Raw genomic sequence first — 16,050 nt, 5'->3', positions numbered from 1 at the left:
TGATGGTGGAATAAATTTCAAGTTTTTGAAGCACATTCAACAACTCTACAATAAAACTAAACAACAAGTATTATTTTTTTTTTTTTTGAATGAGAGTTTTGAACTCATAAGCTCTCATGTCATATAACATGTTCCTTTACCACCATACCAAAAGCTAATTTTTAACTACAAATAAATTAAAACGAAAAGAAAATGATAGCAGCAGTACGGAAACAAAAACTAAGAACAAGAAACCTACAAAGTAAATTGAATTAAAAGAAGACAGATCTGCACTTGAATTAAAGGAGGACACGTCTGCACTTGAATCAAAGGACACGTCTGCACTTGAGATCGAAGGCTTGAAGCCATCGATCGATATGGAAGGCACATCTTTGCATATGTTGTGGATCTTCTTTGCGTGCTTTTCTAAGTCACTGCACTTGTTTACCTTGAGTTCTTTGAGGTTGGATAGGTACTGAAGCCCCAGAGGCACCCGTAGGTTGGAACAGTGGTCTAGTGTCACAATTTCAAGTATGGACATGGCATCTTCCTTTATCTCCCATTCTTCTAAATTCTTTAGGCTGACAAAATTCAACTGATGTAGCTGTTGGAACCCTCCAGCAGAACAACTCATCCTTCGATTCGCTTCTTCTCCTTCCAAACAGAGCATCTTGAGGTTGCATAGCTTCTCCAGTACTGGCATCGGATCTTCCTTGAACTGGAGTCCTACAAGTGTAAGCTCCGTGACATGTTTGGGAAACATGATAATCTCTACCGGCAACAAATTGCTGGGGGATGGGGACCGATCTACTAGATATAGAGATTGTAAATGTTGATAAAATGAAAACCTTTGCATGTTGACTATCTCTGGTGGCACTTTATGGCCGAATAAATGAAGACATGTTAGATGCTTCAGTGTATCAAGCAACTGGGCAATTAAATCCCACGAAAATGAACTCTCCACAAGGATATCTAAATCACGCACATTTGGTAGGTTAGGTAACTGTGTATTCCATGACTCATTGCTCCTCACACCTGTGAGTGTTTGTAGATTTCTTAGGTCGGCAGATGATGAAGGTCCTAAACTATACCGCCTAAGCATCACATGCCTAAGTGTTTTCACATTCCATATATCATTAGGCAAGTCTCCATGCTCTCCTAGATGGAAATCAAGGGTCTCTACAAGTTTTAGGCTGCCTATGAACAACTCAAATGATCTTCCGATACTATTCAAGATCCCGCTAAGCTCGCAATACCTTAACTGAGTTAGTCCATTAAAACACTCGAATTCTACACCCTGACCCTGACACTGGCCCATATCACTCAGGACCTTAAGAAGCCTATGCCTAGAGAAACTTGGCAGTGGCTTCTCAAAGCACAAAAAAGAACGGAGTTTTGGATTTGCATGTTCCATCAATTCATTGCAACCTGAGTAATGGACAGCCACACGGCGTGCCTTGGCATCACTCTTCTGATTGTCGGAGTTTGAGAAAATTGTGAGAAAGTTATCCTCTTTGGCCCTTTGGATGACAACTTCACGAAGGAGATCATGTATACGGCAACTTACAATGGAACCGGTGTGAGATCTCTGTGATACTTGAACCAAGCTTCTATTAAAATGAAATAAGAAAATCAATTAAATGGGATACTTTGGATTATAGGAGGTGCACAACAGTATATCTTACACAAAACACTAAATATGCGTGTCATAAAGTGAAAACAAACGTTGAGAAATGACAAGCACTAAATATTTTGTTACTGTCGTAATAGTAGTAAGTAAAAGCTATATACAATAAATAAGACAATTGTTAGCTCGTTGAATTTAAGGTTCATGTTTTATAAAATGTATGATGATAGGTAAATCCAGATACTGATTAACAGAAAGAGTACTCGATTGAGCAAACCAAGCATATTAAGTAAATAACAAGTGTACTTGCTGAAAAGACCAATCTGCAATAAAGTACCTAAACATGCCATCCAAACAAAGAGAATTTCGTTGTCATTAGGCCTATTGTAGAGATTCATTTTATATATACATATATAATGCAACAGAGGGATATTTACTGTCAAATAGTCAATTAAAATTAAAAAGTAAGATATCTTATCTTAAAAAAAGAAAATGAATTTGATCTAGATGAATATATATGTAATGGACTGTTGAATTACGGAAGTATACCTTTGCACTAGATCCTCTAGAAAGCTCTCGGCAGTTTCCTCCAAAGTTCTGGAATCTTCCACTGGTATGAGCCTCTCAGCAACCCACAACCGTAATAACCTTTGAGCATCAATTTCATGGTCTTCAGGAAAAATCGCAAAGTACATGAAACAATACTTGAGAACTAATGGCAAGTCATCGTAGCTGGTGGCTATGATCTGAATACATTTTCTCCCTTCATTACCCCAGTTAATAGTTTTCAACATTTTACTCCAAGCAACATAAGTGGCAGGTTTTTTTGATAATAAACCTCCAATAACCACCAGTGCAAGAGGTAACCCGCCACATTTTTGGACAAACTTCCTTGCAACCTCAATCAGATCAATAGGATACCCTTCACACAAATCTCGATTTGGCAGAGCCTTTTTGTAGAAAAGCTCTAGGCTTTGTTCCTTGGTTAAATATGGAGGATAATATGGTTCTGCACCTTTGGCAACATCTGAGAATCTGCTAGTTATGATTACTCTACTTCCATTCATGGCATCCGGCAGCCCTCTCTCAATTTGAGTCCATGGATCACTTGCCCATATATCATCTAGGACTAGAAGGTACTTCTTTGGACGGGCTTTCTCATCATTAAGAGTTTTGTAAAGCTTTGTAAGTAAATATTCTTCTTCCCCTTCTAGGTTGCTTTGAGGCTCAACATGCTTTATTATCTTTCTCAATACATCCTTTAGATCGAACTCTTGAGAAATAACTACCCATATGCGAACATCAAAGTGTCTCTTCACATCATTACTATAGAAAACAAAGTAAATAGCATGGATTAGTTCACATTCCACTGCCGCTTTGATTTTTTTATTCTAATCATTAGTACTTGTATATATTATCATTGGTACTTGTATATATTACCATAGAGGCTGCAGCCTCTCACTGTTTTTTTTTTTACGAGAGAATTTTTGTTTTTGCTGTCTGATCATCTAGTCTGTATTTGGAAATTTGAGTTTGACGGTCTCCTTATTATTCCTAAACATTATATTTGGCAAAACTCTTACCAGAGTATCAATAAGTAAAAGCATTACACATTTAAGAAATAACACAACTCTCTGTACAACTTTCTCAACATTTACCGTAGTCTTAAACAATTTAGCCTTGATATAACTTTCTAAAGAAATTAGGTTCACGCTAGAGTAGAAGAGTAATTTTCTTATATAACTACAAAGTGAAAATGGGTCTAGCAACAACCTAAAGATACCGAAATGTTTTTGAAGCATAAAAAATATAAATTTCAAACTCTTAATGGGTATGCAGGGAATTTTTCCTTCAAAATCCCTCATTTGAAGAAGAAAAGAAGATATCGGTTGAAGTATGTATGTGTGTATCTATGCGTGCGTGTAATATTTTGAAATATCATATTATTAATCAAAATTGGCATAGTTGCTTCCAAAGGTTTAAATAGTATTTATCGCGTCATAGCGGAACGATTAAAAAAATGGCACTATACTAATATTGCGCCTCTATAGCACGAATAGCGCATTTATAGTGTGCTATTTAGAATCCTAGTTGCTTCATATAATCATATTTACCTATTGTAGACCTTTTGAGCAAGAGTGGTTTTTCCGAGCCCACCAGGTCCCACAATTGAGATGACAACACGCCTTTTAGTTCTTGTGTTAAGCAACTGATTTATGATGTTGTCTCTGTCAAGGTTGAAGCCGACAACATCTGGATCATCAATGTCAGGTAGCACGGGGGGCCTAATCGGAAGCCTCAGCTGCTCTCCACTGCCTTCACCCAAAAAGTTGATTCCATATATCTGTCTCCTTTCACTGATCTTCTGAATCCGCGCCATGATCTCATTCATCTCATGAGCAAGGTTGTGCAAAGCTGGGAGCTTTTTGCTTTTGCTCCACGTCCTTTTAGCAGCCTCAACAATTCGAAAACATCCTCTTCTTGGGAACTCTCTTAAAGGGTTGTTAGGAACAGGAACTTTTGATATGAAGGCATTGTCTATAACATCCTCTATGTCGTAAGCAACATCTTGGACCAATTTCACCCAAAGCTTTTGTCTCTTATTTTCAAGCTTCTTCATATCGGCATCCTTGAGGAAAGTTTGTATCCAACTGAGCTCACCACTCAATGTCTCCACTTGCTTGTCGATGCCGTGTAGAAGTAGAATCTCCTGAACAACAGCATCCGACAGCTTTTCCAATACAAAACTAACTATACCCTCAGCCATCTTTCAAGTTTGCTTTGTGTATCCTTGACAGTCAGGAGCAACCTCAAATCTTGGTTATCCAAACTGGTTGAACAATTATGTCAACAACTTTTGGGTAAGAACAGTGCATTGGAAACAATGCAAAAAACATATATTTAGTGTAGATATGGAACATGTATATACTACCACAATATCAAAATTATAGAAGTCGCACATAAATTCAGTGTAACATACTAAAAAACAGCTAAAACAAATGAGCATTTAATTTGTGGGTCTTGTGCTAATGACGACATGATTATAAGATTAGTCAAATTTCATTCTTTACTGTCTTATAAGGACGATTAGTTTGAGATAATTTAATTATACGATCACCCACTTCTTGTTCTATATAAATTTGGTTTATCGAATAATATAATACTTCTGTTAACATGGAACGTTTGATTTGAAGACGACATCAAAGCAGTTGATATTAGTTGGAACCAAAAGCATATATAAGTTTGTTTGGAACACAATAAATGGAAAGATTTGTTACTCTGACATATCATGGAACACCCTGTGTGCGTCGAATAAAACATATCTGTAAGTGTACTTGAATGAAAAATTGTACTTGATGATAAAAAAATTCACAACCACGCATCCTTTTCTTCTTCCTTTTCCTCATCTGATATTTCCCTCTGCTTATTTCTCTACCTTAGCGTGTAAGACAAGCGATCCACGGTATGTTGCTTTATGTTGCTTTCTGTATATTGCTGAAGAAAATTCTCTCTTCCAAGCGATCATCAAATAAAAAAGCTCAGCTTCGAAAGGACTTTGCTGGGCTCAAAGTTGGTTGGGTGAAGACTTACAAATTTGTCACTTGCGTTTGATTTTTCCCTCTATAGTCATTGAACTTTTTATTTATTTCAATGAATTCACTCTATAACTTTTTCTTTCAAAATACTAATAGAATATTCTTATTTGTTATTTTTTCATCCAAAAACAAATAAAATATAAAGTAACATGAAATGGATGAATATATCCCATTAGTATTTTTGACAAAATAAACATATTTCACTAGTTTTTTTGATGGAAAGTTATAGAGTTATTTGGTTGATAGAAATAAAAAGTTAAATAGCTACAGAGGAACAAATCAAATATGGAATTTGATTTACGCAATTTTAAGAATTCTCTTTGAGGTCGATTACTTTTAAACCAAGAGGTTTGGAGTTCTTGGAAGAAGAAAAGGACGAGGAAACCAATCTTAAAGACTACCTATGTAAGGAGGACTTAGACGAATTGTTTAACGATGACAACATGCCATGGTCTCCATCCTCACCTAGCGTAGATTCCGACTTGTACGATGACTATGAGGACATCAATTGGGTACTCGCCACTGGCTTGGATACAAATAAAGAGGCACATACAAAAGATCCTGAAAGGAAAATAGATCTGCCTCTTTCTCCTTGTCATAAACTACCCAATCCTATTAAGGCTCAAAACCCTATAATTGACAAGGCCAAACCTAAATTACCCGACTTAAAACTTGGAATTAGCAATCCCACTAATCGACCAAAGTTCTAAACAAAAAGGGATGCTAAACCCATGAAACTCATTCCTTACGTAAAACACCCATCTCATCAAATCGTGAAAGAAAAAGAACCTATCATAAAGAAAACTCATGTAAGCTATTACTTAAAGAATAGTCCCCCAAGGGAGACATATGCATCCATGGTCATAAGTATTCCGCCCAAACCACTCGATAAAAGATGATCCTCAACATGATCAAGTTAGTGACTCGAAAGAAGCGCTGTTTAGAAGGCAACCCAAGAACATTTTTAAATTTAAAATTTAAAATTTTTAGTTTAATAGAGTCCAACATTTAGGAAACAACTCACAAAAATTTTCAAAATCACCCAAGAAACTAAGAAGAAATGAGAAAGGAAGAAGAAGGAGCAACCAGAACACTATCCAACTCGCATGCGGATCAACACCAGGCCGCATGCGACTTAGCCGAACCGCATACAAATAACCCTCATCTGTATGAGATTGACCCCTTTCGTGTAGTGGATCCTATTTTGTCATGGATCCGAAATACTAGGTCGCATGCGGTTCACAAGTGAACCACATGCGATTAAAACCCGTTAACAGACCCGTATTGGATATTTGACTCTTAGAATTCCCACATCGTTTCAAACTCTATATCCGTACTTCCCGTTTTTCACCCTTCCACTTCACTCTTGCTTCCTCTTACTCTCTCCAATCCTTCCTCTCCTCCTCTCTCTCTCTCTTTGTCGCCGAAGCCCTCACCTTCGCTGCCTTTGTCGTCGCTACGGCTACCTCCGCCATCTCTACCACAAGCCGCTGCCATCTCCTTCATCTCCTCGCTATCGTCACTCCTCTACGCTCCCCCACATGTTTAAAAGAGGTAAAACCTCAAAAATTTCACAAATCCAAACCAATAAGGGTCTTTCTCGCTGTTTCTGTACCTACCCCACTACCTGGTACACTACATTGGGTCTTGATACCACTAGTATGGGAAAACTGAGCCCGACCAATTGTGTGCGGATTGACCCAAACCGCATGCGATGGAACCTCTTCCCAAAATCACTACTCTTCCAGTCGCACATGGACAGGATTTAAAATGTACACCTTCACCAAAATCGCATACGATCAAGGCCAAACCATATACAGACCAGAACCCATGGATAACTCCAATCGAAATGACCTCTGATTCTACAAAAGGACTCAGGGAAGGAATAGGTGTGAGAGGTCCATTACCCCGGCTGAGACCCCAATCTTTCTGGAAGGATTAATCCTGGTATCCTCCAGTTCTGGATTATCTACCCAACCCGATAAGGATGGACCCATGAGCCGCCAGGGATGGGTATCAAGCAAGATACCAGTAGTCAGGGAGTGCGGGGATTCATCCCCGAGCTCCTAGATTTGCTGAAGAGAGCCCCCTCTATGAATGATAGGGGTCAAATTTGTCATGATTTTCCCTAACACTTAGCCTATATTATTGCCATTTACCGAGTTACAATTACTTATTTCTTAGAGAATCAGATTTCTTTTTGTTATTTCACTTGATTTTAGAGAATTGCAGATTTTCAATGATTTTGGAGTGAAAACAGGCATAAAACACGCAATTCTGACACCCTCAGGCGCACGGATGCGTCATCCGCATGCTACTCAAAAGCGCTACCACACGGATCTCAAACGAACCGCACAGCGCTATTGTAGATGGTTATGCCGCCCGTGTGGATCTCAGCCAAATCGCATGCTATTCCAGCATCCGTACACAGAAACTACCAGAACAGCAGTTACGGATCTAACTTTCCAATCAAGGCCTATTTAAGGAAATGGATGCCTGGGAAAGAACACTCTCTCACTCTGGGCATATCACATAAGATAATACACATTTGAGAGCACTTAGAACTAGGGTTTCACTCTAGTGGAGGCTATGCACAAGGAAATTACCACGGAATAGCAAGGTCTCTACTAGAAGAGGAGGAAGGAACAAGGCGTGAAGATGGCGTGCATGAGATAAAGAACAATATAGGTGTACTCCCTTCATCTCTCTTAATTGCCCTCCTACTGAGATTTTATGCCTGATGGTCTTATTTATTGTGTGATTAAAGCGACCTCGTATGAATCTCGTATGAATGGAGTGTACAATCCATTCATACCTAATTGGGGTTAACCAATATCCGAAGAACATAAGTTATCCTAAGTACAAGTAGAATAGATTGACCAGTTGACCACTTGTATTCAAACAATGGTTAAGGGACCTATTAGGACATCGTTTAGCAGACCAATGTCACATTCCATGACTAGTAGTGGGGTAATCTTGATTATTGACATCGTGAGATATTAGTAATTAGGACTTATCATTGATCTTAATGCTGCTAAGCCTTACAAAGTACTCAACGAGAACTTGCTCAGTTAGAGTGTTGTAAGTCCAACCTAGAGATCAGCACTAGAATAGGATTAGCAGCTCTCAAATCGCAGAGATACCAGTATAGAGCGTGTACAGTTTTGGCAAAACCAAGTGCGATTTCAACTGGAGTTGGATCCAGAGTTTGTACGGTTTACCCAGAACGTGTGCAGATGGTGATAGAGCTGCATGCTATTGAGTAACTTTGCAACTGACAGGTATTTGGCAATAGCATGCTGATGGTGACAGAACCGTTAACTATTGTTAATGACAACCAGAACCTAGATTGAACGAGTTTGAAGGATAGAATGTCTGGTTCCCTAGAAGTCCATCTTCTAAACACTTAATCTATACTACTCCTCTGTTGTAATTCAGTATTACAGCTGAGCAACCAAACAACCAATCAACCAAAACACAACCAACTAACCTAAATGAACCAATAACCTAGACCTCAGTTTACATCTTAGATCTCTTAATACACCATCCTTGTGGATCGACACCCCAATCTGTACTATATGGTAGATTCATACGCTTATGAATCGACAGTAAGTAGAAATTAGGGTTATAAATATTATTAGCATTGATTTACACCCCATTAATGAACAATTGGAGAATAGGGGACTGAGTGAGTCCAGGGTGATATGCCCTAGAACCTTAGAAGCAATGGGCATATATGATCAATTCATAGAGCTTGCCTCCGCACTTGAAATATACACCTTCCTCGATGAACTCCGACATTGTAGGGTGTATAAGGTACCAACCCTCACATTTTTCTCCACATTCAAATTAGAAAATGGGGCAGTCAAGTTCAGAATCACCGATCGAGAGTACCGGATGACTCTCGAAGCATTTAATGCCGCGCTGGGGTTTAAGGCAAATACCAGCTTTCACGGTGATCTCAGAGGAATCCGGAGAACTTGGGCAAACATTGCCCATGATAGAGAAGAGGAAATGAAAAGAGGTAACATGATAAGGCACCTTCTCTTGAAATATTTCTATCGAGCAATGTCAAGTGCGGTGTTCGGGAGAGGTCTCACCAATTCAACAGTGACCAACACAGAGATACAATTTATTCATTGTGCCCTCCATAAAGCAGAAGGGAAAGATTAGGGCATACTCGATATCGAGGACTTTTTGGCCGGCAGCCTATGGACGGTCCGCAAGAGGTGAGCTCGGATATGGGGGGTCGGTGCATCTATTGGCAAAGAAGTGGGGGAAAACATTGAGCACTTTGAAATTGGTGCTGCTACTCAGCCAATGAACATAAGAGTGTTTCGAAACATGAGAGTGCTCAGTCGAGGAGATGACCCCATATGAGTTATCAACAGAGGAGTCTATATGGCACTTCCCTTAGAGCCTATTGATTTCCAGTCAGAGAACAGCTGGGGTGTGGTGCGAACAATAGAAGAACCCTCCAAGGAGGAGAAGGGAGCATAGCAGAACTAGAAAGAACCACATGCGGATGGAGCTGAACTGCATGCGGCTTAGGAATATTCTCAGTCGATCCCCGTTGAGGGCTGGATGCCCTGGCCCCAATCGCATGCGGTCCAACCCCAACCACAAGCTGATCTTCATGCGTTTCCACAGCTAGCTGGAAGCCCATACTAACAGACCGTCTCTGACCTGTCGAGGCAAGTAGCCGGACTTTCAACCGACATGACTCAAGGCCTCGCTAACTTGAGGAGGAATGTATTGATGGCAAGAGCAAATGCAATAGATATGCGAATCAAAAGACTCGAACATACCATCACCGAGAGATATTTCGATAGGATTGACAACACTATGAGATTCAACTATCCAAGAGCAAGCCTCTTCGACAACGATTGGTACACGTGAGCTTGGAAGGACCCACCTCCTCCACTCGCCAATGATGAGTAGGAGGTTGTATCTTTCTTTTTATATCTTTAGTGAGTTGTTTTATATTTCATTTTTCTTTTGCTTGACTTGATTGTTTGTACCGAGTTGGTGCAACATTCAAGTTCGGGGGAGGGAAAAATTGCATTGTACCTACTTAGGCATTTAGGTCATATTTATTTATCAAGTCGCTAGCAGTTTTTCCTAGCTCTGACTAGAATCACCGTGAATTCTAGATGGACGAACTAGGGTTTTTATCTAGCAAGTATTGCATTTAGAAAATTGTTGCATTTAGGTCATATAGAGTAAAAACATATTATTGGGTAAATTAGGAAGTTAAATTATAAATTGGAAATGAAGAAACTTGTTTATCATGAATGTGTGTTTCTCTTTGCTCTGTTCTTTTTCTTTTAAATTATTTTGACACTTGAACAAATCTATAGAGATAAGAAAGACTAAGGCTAACAACACATTTTGATTGAAAAGAAAATTTTGGAAATAAATATATTTAAAATATTGTACATGAGGATTTTTATAAAGTGAAAAATGTTTCAAATTACACTCTCCTTAAATTGACCCCAATAATTTGACGAAATATAAGGATAATTTCTAAGTATGTGTATTTAGAAATTTTGTGTATTCATAGTAAACATAATTTGTACTTTATATTTTTGTACGTATATTTATTTTTTCAAATATGCAAGAAAAACACAAAAAAAAAATCAGAAAATACGAAAATAAAAAAATTCAGAAAATAGAAAAACAAAAAAAAATATGAATAAAAAGGGAACATAGAAAAATGAGTACGGGCACCTACACAAGAATGGTTGTCAATAGGCTCGATTGACCTCCCCTTCACCCGACTTGAGCTAGGGCCCGATGAAACCCTTAGGTTCATTTGGAATGCATAACCTCTCATTTGTATCTATGTGTAAGAAGGGTAAAACCATAACAAGTGAGATGGTGGATTTTTATCTCTTGCTATTTACTTTCTTTTAATCATGTTTTACTAACACACTTAGTCTGTTGATTTTGTCCCAAACTCCATGAGTATGGTCAAAGAAGGGATCAAGGCATAGAGGGAGAGGCAAAATGGATGTTTATTTGTTTTATGACTATCCTTACCACAATGTTTAAAAATTTATGTTTTTGAAAATTTCCGATTAAAGTCAAAAATTGTGTTGTGAATGCAAATGTTCATATTTCCTTAAGATTTTCATTCAAGTACAAAAACTAGGGTTTTGAGTAAACAACTTCATGGTAAATCCGGATCCAAAATAATTTGATGACCCTTGAACTTGGTGAGTACATATGACCCGGGAACGAATTGTTTAGATTTTCTTGGGGACAATCAAATCTTACACATTCGTAAATCTTCATTTTTATTCATGGACGAACAAATTCTCAGATTATTTGTTCAGGACGAACAAAGGTTTAAGCTTGGGGGTGTGATAGAGGTAAAATAAGTTGTTGTTTACCTTATTACTTAACCTAAAAAATGACCATTTATCGAATTATTTTATCAATTTTATTAAGAATCATATTCTTTTTGCTATTTCACTTGATTTTAGAGAATTCTAGGATATTAGCATTATTTGGGCTAAAAAGAGAAGAATAGACGCCAAATCAGACATAAAGTCAGAGACCAGCCCAGGGCGTGTGGGTGCCCTCATCCACATGCGACCCAAAGAGTGTCCACATACGATTTGTGCTATGCCATGTGACCAAGCAGTGAACCGTATGCAATTTAGGCATAAGCACAGAATAACTGACAGAATAGCGGTTACGACTCTAGGTCAGGGTTTAAGGCCTATATAAGCACCCAATCGAATACCAATCGGTATTTGGAAGCACAACCAACCATTTTTCACGAATATTAGGTTAGATTAGATCTAGTGTTTCTCTAAAGGAAGGCTATGCAATTTATAAAGGATAGACTAGCAAAATAGCAAGGTCTTCACAAGAAGAGAAGGAAGAGGCAGCAACTGAAGACGGTGTACATAAAGAAGATAGCATAGGTGTCAACCTTCAATCTTTCTTCTTTGTACTCTTTCTTCATGTCTTTTTGTCTCTTTTGTTTTTGAACCTGCCATGAGCGGCTGAGCAACCTTTTATAGGGTGAAGGCATGTAATCTTAAATTCTTATGAGTTAATCTAATGGTTTTATTTATATTTATCACTGCATTTTACTTGAGTTTTATTCTTTATATCACTACCTATTTTGGTGTGTTTTAACCTCGACAGCTTGGAGACGTACTCTCCATGGTAGGCATATAGGGTTGACCAGTAGAATTGGGTATAATTATCATAGATCCAATAAGAGAAATACACATAATAGTTGATCTCTTGCGGTCTGAACTTCAAGTAGAGACCTATTGGGATAATTAATCCGCAAATGAATGTCGCGTTTGATAAACCAGTAGTAGGGTAATCTCGATTGTTACAACTATGGAAGGAATATGAAGGGTGTTACTATGAACTTAAAACCTTCTAGTCTTGATAATTTAGATTTATCATAGATTGTTTATGCAATTGTTTAGGGTGAGGATAGGATACCATCCCCTATCAGTCCTCAGTTAGGGTATTATAGCGAACCAGTGATTAACACTAGGAAATGATTAGCAACCCTCAAATTGCATTTGGTACCATTATCAGGCGTGTATGTTTTTGATCAAACTGTGTGTGATTCCTACTAGAGGTGATAACCAAACTGTACAGTTTGTCCAGTAGCATGTGAATGGTGACAGAATCACATGCGACTAACTAACTTTAGTTTTACAGGTTTACATAGTAGCATGCGGATGGGTACATAACCGTATGCAATTATGCACTTAACCAAAATTAGTATCAATCAACCTCCAATCTATTGTAACTGAACCTTACAACACAACACAACTCAATTAATCAAACAAACAAACCAAACCAAAACCTAAAAGAACTGATAACCCAGACTTAGCATAGCAATTAGATCTCTTAATACACCATCCCTGTGAACCGACACCCCAATCTATACTATTCGATTAGTTCGTAGTTAAGCAATTAGTTTGTGCGCTTGAGAATTAGTAGTAAAAGTAGACAATTAGGGTTTATAAATATTATTAGCTCTGATTTTGACCCATTAATTACCAAGAATCCATTGAAAATCCAATTTGGTGTAAAGCCATGAAGATAGAACTAGATGCCATAGAAAAAAATGAAACTTGGAAGATTGTTTTATTACCAAAAAAAATTCGTTGGTTGTAAATTGGTGTATAAAACTAAGTATAAAAGTGATGGCTCAATAGAATGGTATAAGGCAAGACTAGTAGCAAAATGATTTACCCAAATCTATGGTATTGATTATAATGAGACTTTTGCACCAGTTACAAAAATGAATACCGTTAGAATTTTATATTCTATTGCGGTAAATAATGGTTGGGACCTTTAGCAAATGGATGTTAAATATACTTTATTTCAAGGAACACTTAAAGATGAGGTGTATATGACATCACCACTCGGTCATAAATTGGAAATCAACTCTAACATGGTTTGTAGGCTAAATAAATCAATCTACAGGTTGAAGCAATCTCCAAGGGCATGTTATGATAAACTTCGCTCTTATTTAATTTATTGTAGTTTTAAAATTAGTAGTGCCGACCATTCCTTGTTCACAAACCATAATGGAACAAACACCACCCTAATCTTGGTATATGTAGATGATATCATAATCACCGGAAATAATTTAGAAAAAATTAGAAAATTCAAAATACAATTAATAGAAAAATTTGACATTAAAGATATATGATACCAAAAGTATTTTTTAGAAATAGAAGTAGCTTACTCAAAGAATGGACTTTTTATTTCACAAAGAAAATACACAATTGACTTGTTAAAAGAGACCGTCAAAATAGGTTATAAACCGATCTCAACACCAATAGATAACAAGTGTAAATTAGAAGAAATAAATTAATTTCAAAAACTTGTAGAAAAATTAATATACCTAACGGTAACCCATCCGGATATTTCTTTTTCCATAAGCCAAATAAGTAAATTCATGCACTCACTTATAACCACACATTTAGAAGCCGTGAATAGAATTTTAATATATTTAAAAGAAAACACCAATAAAGGTATTTGGATGAAAAACAACAACTCTAACAATATATGTGGCTATTTTGATGCAGATTGAGCCAAAAGTTTCGATAAAAAATACACTACCGGCTTTTGTATGTTTGTAGGCAGAAATTTAGTCACATAGAAAAGCAAGAAGCAAAATGTCGTGGCAAGATCAAGCGCGGAATCAGAGTATCGTGCCATGACATTAACCGCGAGTGAACTAGTATGACTCAAGCAATAACTCAAAGACATGGGTATCATGCATGATCAACCCATTAAGATGTATTGCGATAACAACTCAACATGACAAATTGCGTTGAATCCCGTGTTTCATGAGCGAACTAAATATATAGAAATCAATTGCTATTTCATTAGAGAAAAGAAATTGAGACACCCTTTGTTCGAAGTGAGGATCAATTAGCTAATATCTTCACTAAGGGACTTGATTTGAAACCATTCAGAATATCACAAGCAAGCTAGGATTATTCGACATTTGCAATCCTAGCTTGAGGGGAAGTATTGAAGATTGATCTCAAAATCATCATCGACCATGGATCTAAGATCCAAGTGTTTAGATTATAAATAAAACGGTAACGTGTACTATCATTACCATAAATAGCAAAATAGTACAAACGGCTATATATTGAACTTTTGTGATTATAAATAAGAACTTGCTGTAATAGAAAAGTAGGATAAAAAATACACATTTATTTCATCCCCTCAGACTTTCTAGCTCTCTGTTAAATTCATCGGTTTGAGAATATATAATCATCTATACAATTAAATGACGGAGTAAATGAGTAATAAATAATGGGAATCGTACCTCTACGTGTTTGTGTTCTTCGTATGCTTTGATTTCGTACGAGTTCAGCCTTTAAATGAGATAGCTAAATACCAAACCTGATGATCAGCAAGTTTAGATGGATGAATAGCTAATTATTTTGCATATATACTAAAAGCTGACGTTGTATAAAGTTGAGAATATATATAATTTCTGTTAGATGGGAAATAATAAACAAATGATAAAGAAAAAAAGAAACATAGGGCCCACCTATTTTGCACACGCGATTAGAGTCAGAATACCAGAAATGAATATTTCTAAATTTGAACATTTTCAAAATTTATCTTACTAAATTCCACGGTACAAAACCTAGCCAAATAAACTCATGAAATATATTTGTTTTAGGGTACTATTTACTTCAAACAGAGCAGTACAGATTATCCACCGATCAGAGATGACTAGATGAGTTCTGTGGTTGATATATAAAAAGGAAGCATCACAAAAATCCCACCTACCTAAATAATAGAAAGAAATGACTACCTTTCTTAATTAATGGCCTAGATCTAGCTTTCCATCTATTATAGGCCGTCTTATATATACCAAAGGAAGCAAGTCACACAATGGGAACATGGAAGAGGAAGAAGAAAAGGCAAGACTGAAGATAGGTAATAGCTTCCAACGGTGGGATACAATAATTTAAAGGTGCTACGGATGCTTATTCAGTGGCCCAAATTCACCGATTTTTTTTATTAATATCAATAATTAAATAAAAAATTACACAAAGGCCCAATGTGTTTTTATATTTAAAAATGTCCATACTACTAAAATTTCTGATGGTCCATTTCTTTTTAGAACCGATAAGAGAGTGCTGTACAGCAGAGCCATTAGAGCGCCAATAATGCGCCATGCACTACATCAAATTTAATTTTTTGCAACAACACATTAGAACTAATGAACTACCTGGTTCAATTAAATTAATATTAATATTGCTACTAAATGAATTAGTTATATTAGAATATGTTTATTGCAACCAAATAATTCTTATCGCAACTAAA

The 16,050-nt window shown here is 37.0% G+C and overlaps 1 protein-coding gene across 3 annotated transcripts; it reads right to left on the bottom strand.

Moving 5' to 3' along the window:
• LOC144546017 (disease resistance protein RPP13-like) lies at positions 1-15,654 on the bottom strand. 3 transcript variants are annotated; one of them, XM_078294569.1, is made up of 6 exons: positions 15,536-15,654; positions 15,038-15,114; positions 10,937-11,044; positions 3,721-4,436; positions 2,156-2,932; positions 1-1,589 (listed from the first exon to the last, which is right to left on the bottom strand). In XM_078294569.1, the coding sequence occupies exons 4-6, from the start codon at positions 4,371-4,373 to the stop codon at positions 155-157; spliced, it is 2,865 nt and encodes a 954-aa protein (XP_078150695.1). In that variant the 5' UTR covers positions 4,374-4,436; positions 10,937-11,044; positions 15,038-15,114; positions 15,536-15,654; the 3' UTR covers positions 1-154. The 3 variants fall into 3 exon arrangements, with proteins under 3 accessions (XP_078150695.1, XP_078150694.1, XP_078150696.1); XM_078294568.1 differs by lacking the exon at positions 10,937-11,044; XM_078294570.1 differs by lacking the exon at positions 10,937-11,044 and having other exon boundaries at positions 15,511-15,574.
• Between the last annotated feature and the right edge of the window lie 396 nt (positions 15,655-16,050).

This window comes from Carex rostrata, chromosome 28 (assembly GCF_964058835.1).
Source record: "Carex rostrata chromosome 28, lpCarRost1.2, whole genome shotgun sequence".
NCBI lineage: Eukaryota > Viridiplantae > Streptophyta > Magnoliopsida > Poales > Cyperaceae > Carex > Carex rostrata.
The sequence above is the reverse complement of the archived record's forward strand: the minus strand, read 5'-3'. Positions and strand labels throughout refer to the sequence as shown.

What these genes read in the sequence shown, in the direction of transcription:
- LOC144546017 (XM_078294569.1), bottom strand. Translation starts at nt 4,373, where the DNA reads ATGGCTGAGGGTATAGTTAGTTTTGTATTGGAAAAGCTGTCGGATGCT. An exon ending in GCTCAAAAGGTCTACAATAG is followed by an intron (nt 2,933 to 3,720) that starts GTAAATATGATT and finishes TGTTTTCTATAG; the next exon opens with TAATGATGTGAAGAGACACT. An exon ending in CTAGAGGATCTAGTGCAAAG is followed by an intron (nt 1,590 to 2,155) that starts GTATACTTCCGT and finishes TCATTTTAATAG; the next exon opens with AAGCTTGGTTCAAGTATCAC.